General features: G+C 31.5%; 1 protein-coding gene across 3 annotated transcripts; it reads left to right on the top strand.

Annotated features, from left to right (window-relative positions):
* The first annotated feature begins 3,679 nt into the window (after positions 1–3,679).
* On the top strand, positions 3,680–9,064 carry LOC109613788 (uncharacterized). 3 transcript variants are annotated; one of them, XM_059118369.1, is made up of 7 exons: positions 3,680–4,132; positions 4,278–4,539; positions 5,313–5,533; positions 5,624–5,947; positions 6,032–6,165; positions 6,240–6,488; positions 6,590–7,415. In XM_059118369.1, the coding sequence occupies exons 1-7, from the start codon at positions 3,907–3,909 to the stop codon at positions 7,112–7,114; spliced, it is 1,941 nt and encodes a 646-aa protein (XP_058974352.1). In that variant the 5' UTR covers positions 3,680–3,906; the 3' UTR covers positions 7,115–7,415. The 3 variants fall into 3 exon arrangements, with proteins under 3 accessions (XP_058974352.1, XP_058974353.1, XP_058974354.1); XM_059118371.1 differs by lacking the exon at positions 6,590–7,415 and adding an exon at positions 8,278–9,064 and having other exon boundaries at positions 3,684–4,132; XM_059118370.1 differs by having other exon boundaries at positions 3,683–4,132; positions 6,240–6,772.
* Positions 9,065–9,348: the final 284 nt, after the last annotated feature.

A 9,348-nucleotide genomic window follows, 5' to 3' on the forward strand; every position in this document is an offset into this window, starting at 1 on the left:
GATAAGTGTAATAGTGTTTAGTGGATGGAAGAAATCAAAACGGTTGGCACGTAAACTCTTGACATGGAATAGAGAAAATTAACCATTTTAAGTAAGCCATGAGCTTTTTTGAAGAGGCATCCGATTTTGCGGCGACCACAGAAAGTGGTAGTAAAAAGATTAAGGTAAAATTGCGTAGTAAGTAAATTTTCAGATTGAAGCTGAATTCGTTGTGAGCTACAATTTGTAACGAGTGACAAATTGAACACGTACATGAGACAGTAACCAACATCGCGTAATAAGAATAATAAGAGGTGTCCCTGCAGCTCAATCATATAATACCCAAAATTTTTTACCCTATGCAAACAGCATCTGGCCTACGATCAACCATCATAAGGGCATACAAGTTATAATTCTCAATCAATAGGGTAAGTGTGCCTAAGTTCGGCATGTCCAGTAGTCGGCACTTTTTATTTTTAAGCCCAAATTAATGAAACTATTATAACTAAATGTATTTTGTTTGCTTCAAATATATTGTCAGCTATCTTTGAGAGATAGAAAATATTAATTATTCTAACAAAATTAAAATTTTGTCTGTGAAGGTCCTCAACAATTCATATTCTTAAGAAAAGTACAATAAAGACGTCGAATCAGTTTAACTAAACAAAAATATTATATTTTAATGAATCAATTTATTATTATTATTAATTATTCTTACAAAAAAATTGGTATGCCGACTGTTGGAAAATGCCATACCGACAATTGGCAAGTGGTGCCGACTACTGGCAAAAAAGCATTGTTTTAATAAAACTTCAAATTTTAGAAATTTAATAAAAAGTTATTAAAACTTTATTTATTATTGCAAAAACTATACAAAATTTCGAATCTGAATAAATTAACTTTGTAATAATTGAAAAGTTCCACTCAGAATGGCGAGCGATTAAAAACGCGAAAATCCTAAAAGTGCCGACTACTGGTACACTTACCCTACTATTCTTCGGCTTTTTTTCGAGTTGTCGCCTAAAAGTAAAATTTTTTATACCCTCTACCATACTATGTATGGAGGGTATATTAATTTTGTCATTCCTCGAAATATACATTTTAGACCCCGCATAATATATAAATCAAGGTCTGTGTGTCCGTCCTGCTGTCCGTCTTTGGAAATCCCCCTTGCTTCCGAACGAATTGAAGTAGGTTTATAAAATTCTATTTAAATGTGTATGCAAATAGGCTAAATAAGTCCTCATCTTTGTGTAGCACCCATATAAGCGTACCTCCCTATATCCGGTATTTTAATGTATTTTAATGACATTATTCATCGGTATTCTCTCAAATTTCGTATTTGTAGTTCGTAATGGATACTGCAGCCTATGACAGAAAATTGTCTACACAGTCCCAGGTCTTTGTATAGCCCCCACATATGAGTACCTCCCTATTTTCGATATTGTGATGATTTTAGCAACATTATTCACCGGAATCATTTAAAATTTCGTATTTGAAATTCGTATTGGGTACTATAGCATATGACAGAAAATTGGCTATACAGGTCCAGATCTTTGTATAGCCCCCATATAACAGCACCTCCCTATATTCGATATTGTGATGATTTTAGCGACATTATTCAATTTAAAAATTCGTATTTGAAGTTCGTAATAGGTACTGCAATCTACGACAGAAAATTGTCTATGAAGGTCCAGGTTTTCGTATAGCCACCACATAATGGGACCTCCCTATATTCGGTATTTGGATGATTTCAGTGACATTATTATTCAGAATTGTTTCAAATTTAGTACTTGAAGATCGTAAATTGTCTATGCAGTCCCAGGTCTTCGTACAGCCACCATATAACGGTAACTCCCTACATTCGGTATTTTAAAGATTTTAATGGCATTGCCTATGCAGGTCCAGGTCTTAGTATTGCCTCATATAACAGCACCTCCTAATATTCGGAATTGTTTCAAATTCCGCATTTGCACTTCGTGATGAGTACTACCGCCTGATACAGAAAATTGCCTATGCAGGTCCACGTCTTCGTATAGACCCAAAAATAATGGTAACTACCTATATTCGGTATTTAAGTTTTTAACAGAATTTTTACGGATTCTAATTTTATACCCTACACTACATAGTGGTAAGGTTATTATGTGTTCCTACATTTGTTTGAAACATGGAGAAGGAAGCGAGATAGACCCATAGTTACTTTTGAGGATCTTCATAGAATAACCTTCTGAGTCGATTTTTGCACATCAGTCCGTCAGTCCATGTATTCTTATGAACAAAATGCAGGTCGCATTTTTTATCCGCTTGAGATGAAATTTTACAACAAATACCGGATGAGATAAAAAAAACTGCAACAATGTCGAACGCCATATATTTTCTTTAAATTTTATTGAATGTAAGCAAAAAATGTCGGAAATAGCATCAAATTTTAGAATAAGTTTAGATTTGTTCGAATTGGTCACCTTTGGCACGAATTATGACCTTCAAACGGCCAATGAAACCGTCACACGCTGCCCGAATATTGCTCTGCGGTATTTTAGCCCATTCCCGGCGAAGCGATTGCTTGAGGTGACCGACACTTTGGTATTTTTTAGTGCCGACCTTGCTTTCCAAAATACTCCAAAGACAATAGTCCAACGGATTCGAATCCTAGATTTTGGTGGTCATTATGCGCTGGAAATGAAGCGAGGAACCTCATTTTGTTACCATTCTTGGGTGGCGCTTCCTGAGTGCAATGGTGCTGAATGTCCAAGGTCTGTGGCCAAAATATTTGCGTGCCCAAGGCTTTTATACTCCCTCCAGAATATTTTCGCGATAATATTCTGTATTTATTCTGATGCCACGGTCGATTAATACGAGCCGAGAGTGACCACCCGCTTTTATGGCGGCCCACACCATCACCATGGCCGGCGCTTGAGTTCTGGTGGCCAACCTAGGGTGCACAATTTCAGCTGACCTCTTTGGCAAGTTAACACGATCATTTTGTTTATTTACAAACTGCTGAACAAAGAATGTTCTCTCATCGGAGAAAACTAAATTCGGCAGATCACCACTTTCGGCCAAGCGAAGCAACTCTTTAGCTCTTTTGAGTCTATTTTCTTCCTGTTGCGGTGTAAGTTCTTGCACTTTTTGGAATTTCAATGGCTTTACACCGAGTTCATTTTTCAATATTTGCCGAATGGAATATTGCGACATGTTCAGCTCTCTACACGCAGAAAAATATATGTTAGAAATATGTTTGGATCCAAACATATATTTGTTTGGGACTGGTTGCAAACAAATATATTTTGGATGCAAACATAATTTGTTTCGGTGCAAACAAATATTTGTTTGCAACATTTTGTAACATAACTCAATTTTATTTGTTGGGTACCAACATATTTTATATGTTAGAACATATTTTTTTATGGGTGCGGAGAGGATTTTTTTCAAAGAGCTAAACAACAGAGCTCTCGATTACTTTTGAATTGGTGTTATAGGTGACTTAAAAGAAGACAGGAGGGTGAGAAGTCTGTTTTTGCGTTGATGAGTGTCTCAACTTGAGACACGCGCCAATGTTACGCTCTTTTGCTCTCACCAAGCAAACACTGCCGATCGCTGCTGTAACTATGTGTGGTGTGTGCGCGGCAAGAGGGATGGAAACTGTTGCTGAGACGTTTATTTCTTTTCTATTGTCCATGCACCAAAAATGCCAACAACAACACACAAAGAGCTGTTTGGATGTTTTTTTGTTGCTGAGACGTTGCTTCTTACTAATGTTCATGCATACATACATACATGCGTTTTTCGCATACACACCGATTTGCTTGATGAGAACAAAAGAGCGTAACATTTGCGCGTGTCTCATGTTGGCATTCTGGTTGTGTTCTTTTTTTATTCTTTTTATTTGTTTTGTGCCTTCGCGTCGTGTCACAAGTGTTGTAATAAATGTTGATACCAACTGTTTTGGGGGAAGACAAATTATTTGTCGAAGCGCCGGAGCCTTTAAATCTACAAAGCTTTATAAAAGCAGCCAAATTAGAGTTAAAAATTGATGCCTCAAGAAAAATAACAGCCTTAGTGTTTGGTGCAACCATTAAAGAAGACCAGTTTGAAAAAGTAATTCATCAATATATGTCAACACCTACTTTTCATATTGAGTTGCAATTTGGAGGTAAGTACACTGGATTTACAGCCTGTTTCTTTATGTCGGAACAAAAAAAATTTCGTTTCAAAATAAAGAAACAGGCTGTTAATATTTTTTTCTTTTTTTAAATAATATATTTCTTTTTTAAATAATATATTTAATTTTCATTTAGACTCCGTTCGATCAGTGGCATCAGCATCGACAGTTAGTGGCACTCTATCGGAGTGTGAATCCGTAGGTGGTTTTGGGGATCTTACCCCAAAAACAAATGTTATTTCAACTTTAAAGACTGACATAGAGTCCATCAAGTCAATTCCGGCTGTCAACAAAATATGGAGAATTTTTATTGCCGAAAAACGCCTGCAAAATAAAGATAGGGTGAATATTTCGAAGGCCCTTATTGACGAATGTCTAAAAGAAGACCCTAACAGATTGTAAGTATTTTACTTTATTGAAAAAATAGTGATTGTAATAAAAGGAAAAATAATAAATTAATAAATAAAAATAATAACAAATATTAAGAATAATATTAATAATAATAAATTAAAAAAATAATATAAAATAAAAATTTTATGAAAACTGGCACGATATAAATTATAAACTTATTAACAAATGTTTATTTTATTTTATCAATAACAACAATATATTATTTATAAAAATTAAAACATAATAAATTAATATTAGAAACATAAGAATAATTTTAAGCATAATAAAAATTGTAATAATTAATATAATATTAATATCAGTAATAAAAAATTGTTAAAATAATAATATTAAAACAAAAATTCTACTTATAAAAATATTAAAGAAAATAAAAAACTATGTTTCATTATAAATTATTTATTTTCTTTAATATTTTTATAAGTAGAATTTTTGTTTTAATATTATTATTTTTAACAATTTTTTATTACTGATATTAATATTATATTAATTATTACAATTTTTATTATGCTTAAAATTATTCTTATGTTTCTAATATTAATTTATTATGTTTTAATTTTTATAAATAATATATTGTTGTTATTGATAAAATAAAAATGTGTTAATAATTTAATATTAATTATTAATATCAATATTTTTATTGATTTTAATCAGTTTTATTATTATTTTTTTTAGTATTTGCAAAAGTTTTATATTTTTTTGCTTTTATTATTTTTTAATACTTCAATAATTATTGTTATTTATTTATTAAAAAAATATCTTTCAGACTTAAACGTGAAGATTTTGAAGTTCTGGCCGAATCGATTGTCCACATTTTTTATACCGAATTAGCTTCTGCATACTTCCTCCCCTCGGAGAAAGGCTGTATTGCTAGAGGAAAGTTGTGGAGTGCGTACAATAACAAAAGGACATCTTTACGTTCTGATGGAATAATAAGTCGAAGGCCTCGCAAGGACCTTAAGCGTAAAGCAAATGTGTCTCTCCCATGTAAGTTATTGGTTTATAGGCTACACCACTATGTGGTAAAGGATATTAGTAATTTATAACACCTTGAAATTAAAAATGATTTTTTTTCAGCTGAAGCAGAAAGTATTGAGTACCTTACTGAGAATACCTCGGATTTATCTACAATTATTTTAAAGTGGCAGGAAACTCATGCTTATCGCCGAAACGAATTAAAAGGAAATATTTCCACATTTGAATATATCTCAAAGTACCCTGTGCTACAGGGTAACAATGGAATCAAGCTAACCACTTTGGACGTGAAATTATTGTATTCAGCAACAGAACCTGTTGAAAATTGGTTGATGATATATTCAAATGTTTTGAATCACGCACGTACTCTTCGGGACAAAGCAGTCTGCAACTTACTTACGAAAATCGATACATCCACTGAAGAACGTAAGTGTTAAAATTATAAAGCATTAATTAGTAAAACAAATATTTTATTTGGATCACGTCATAAATACAATATTTATTTTTTAGGATTGAGAGCACAATTGACCCTTCTTTTAATACCATACATCTTACCACACAGTGGAAAAAGACACGAAACGCATGAAAAGAAAGGTAGAGCCACTAAATTTGAAATTCAGGAGCGTTTTATTAAGGAATATGAGGTAAGCTATTTTAAAATATGTTAATATACAAATATTTATTACCCAAAATAATCAAATTTTATTTTAATTTACAGTCAATTGTGCAATTGAAAGAGGATTCTATTACGGACTTACAAATTAGATTTGTAAAATTTGGCCATGACATCACTTATGCGCAGTTTAACATCGCAGGTTTCATCTATAAATGCACTGATCTACTTGAAGCTTTAAATATAGGATTCATGTATATTATGGCTTTAGATGTTGCATACCCACCACTGTGCAAACACGTATGGGAATTTATCCAATTATCCATTTTCAACATTAAACTGCCAAACGAAAAGGTAGCTATTATTGAAACCATAATCAAAGACTTATTTTAATAATTTTGTATTTGTATTGTCTTTTATTCATTATTATATTCTTGATTTATTTTAATTTAAAGATCATTTTAAGTTACTTTACGATGACAGTATTAACTTGCCACCTTTGCAAAGCAAATTGTGATATTCTTAAAGATCTCATAAAACACTATAGGAAAAAACACAGAAGTTGCAAATTTTTTGAATGTCTGGTTTGTAGTCGCAAATTCACCAATATAGAATCATTTAGATCCCATTTGAGAAAACATTTATGTGTTGAACTTAGAGAAAGATCAGATGAACATCAGCCTGTAGTTAGTCAAGAACTAGATATTCATCATATTTCAAACGAATATTTACAAGAATACTCAGAGCCTGTGGATAATGAAGATTTTGAATCTAGCACTTTATTGTCTCTAAAAATAGAACAGATTCGAATGGAATTTCTGAAAGTATTTATTAAAATATACAGTCATAAGACAATTTCACGGAATTCAGCAATAACAAATTCTAAGCAAATAGTGCTGTTTTACAAAAATACCTTCAGAAAATTCATTTGCAGTTACAGCTTTCAAAATGGGACGACAATGAAAAGAAAACGGAATTAATTTTATCTGTGTGTAATTTAATACAAGCAAGCCAACTAAATTCAGAATACAAAATTATATCAGAACTAAAACGTAGTAAATTATTTTTCGATATTGAATATCATAATATACAAGATGAAATTAATGAATGTATGGACATGGATAATTCAGTTGTTTTAAAAAAAATTAATTATACTGTAGGGATATTTCCTTTAAAAATATTTTTTGGCGTTCTTTTCAATTCTACCCCTTTTCTTCGCGACATTATTTTATATTACCAAAATTTGTTGACACACCAAAATAATGGCACCATAAAAAACTATGTTCAAGGTAATCACTGGAAAAAAATAATATCTAAATATCCAACATCGAAAGAAATATTTTATTTACCTTTGTTTATTTTCAGTGATGACTTTGAACCGAATAATGCTCTAGCTTCGCACGCTGGCATCCAAAAAATTTGTGGTGTGTATGTAAAATTCGCGTGTATGCCAGACCATATGGCTTCGAAATTACAAAATATTTTTACAGGAATGCTTCTCTTTAGTGAAGACAGGAAACAATTTGGAAATTCCCGTGTATTCACACCATTCATAAAATATCTGAACATCCTAGAGAGTGAGGGAATAATTTTAGATTCAGAAATAGAAGGATATAAGGTCGTAAAAATTGTTTCTGTTTTGGTTCTAGGCGATAATTTGGGGTTGAATACTGTTCTCGGATTTTCAGAAAGTTTTCAAAGCAATTTTTTTTGTAGATTTTGCAAAATGAAACGTTGCGATACGCAGACATCTTGTGAAGAAAAACCAAGTTTGTTGCGAAATGACATTAATTATGCTGATGATGTAGAGACATCAGACGCTAGACAGACAGGTATAAAGAAACATGCGTTTGGAATAAATTAGAACATTTTAATGTACTTAACAACTTTGCCATTGATGTCATGCATGATTTGCTAGAGGGTGTTTGCCATTACGATTTGATATTCATTTTAAATTCATTTATTACAAAATATAAGTTTTTTACTTTAGAACAGTTAAATTATCGCATTTTGGTATTTAATTATGGTCCTAACTGTAAGAATAAGCCACCCATTTTAAATAGTGATGCTCTTCTGAAATTTAAGTTTAAAATGTCTGCATCTGAAATGAAAACATTTTCTTCTAATCTATCTTTAATAATAGGCGACTTAGTCCCAGATTGCGAAGAATGGCACTTGTATTTACTGCTAAGAGAAATTTTAAACATATGTTGTAACTCTGACGTTTTACAAATTAAGTCAAACGTAATACTAACAAACTCGATAACTGAGCACCACAGATTATATTTGAAACTCTCAAATTCAACATTGAAACCTAAATATCATAATTTGACTCACTATGGACGAATTATGGACGAAGTTGGTCCGCTAAAACACTTGTCATCAATTCGATTCGAAGCGTTCCACCAGCCTTTCAAAAACTGTGCAACTTCCACCAATTCTAGAGTTAATTTAATAAAAACATTATTCACAAATATCAGCTTAACATCGCCAATACTATATTAAACTTTGAAGAGTTTTATACTAACAAAGTTGAAGGAGAGAGAGTTGTAGAATGCGACATAGAAAGTATTGTAAAGAAATTTCATTTACAAAATCCTATTTCAATTATAAACAATCTAACTATTAATGGCATTTACTATAAAAACAAAATGGTTGTACATATCGGATATAGTGAAGACCAGTTGCCGGAATTCGGCCTTATTTTGCATATTTGTAAAGAACCACAACCAATTTTTTGTCTGCAAAGAATATTGAATCATGGATTTGATTCCCATTTTTATGGATTTCGAGTAGAACTCGACGATTTTTTTTTCACACATCCAGTCGATTTATTGTACACAAATGACACATTTTATATATGTTCAAATTTTGAAAATAATTTATTTATAAATTGCCTTTAAAACATATGCTTATAATATGTATATGTTTTTTAATTTTATATTATATATTATAATATGTATGAATTTCTTTTATGTTAAATAAAATGTGAATATCAAAAATTGATTTTAAAACTAGTTTGCATTATGGTTGAATTATATCTGCAGTAAGTATACAAATGGACCCAATCATAAATTTATGTTTGCACCCCAATATATATTATGTTTGGACCCAAACATAAATTATGTTTGCACCCGAACAAAAAATATGTTTGGACCCAAACATTAATTATGTTTGGACCCAAACATTAATTATGTTTGGACCCAAACATAAT

Source organism: Musca domestica, unplaced genomic scaffold, assembly GCF_030504385.1.
Source record: "Musca domestica strain aabys unplaced genomic scaffold, Musca_domestica.polishedcontigs.V.1.1 123, whole genome shotgun sequence".
In the NCBI taxonomy this organism is placed as follows: domain Eukaryota; kingdom Metazoa; phylum Arthropoda; class Insecta; order Diptera; family Muscidae; genus Musca; species Musca domestica.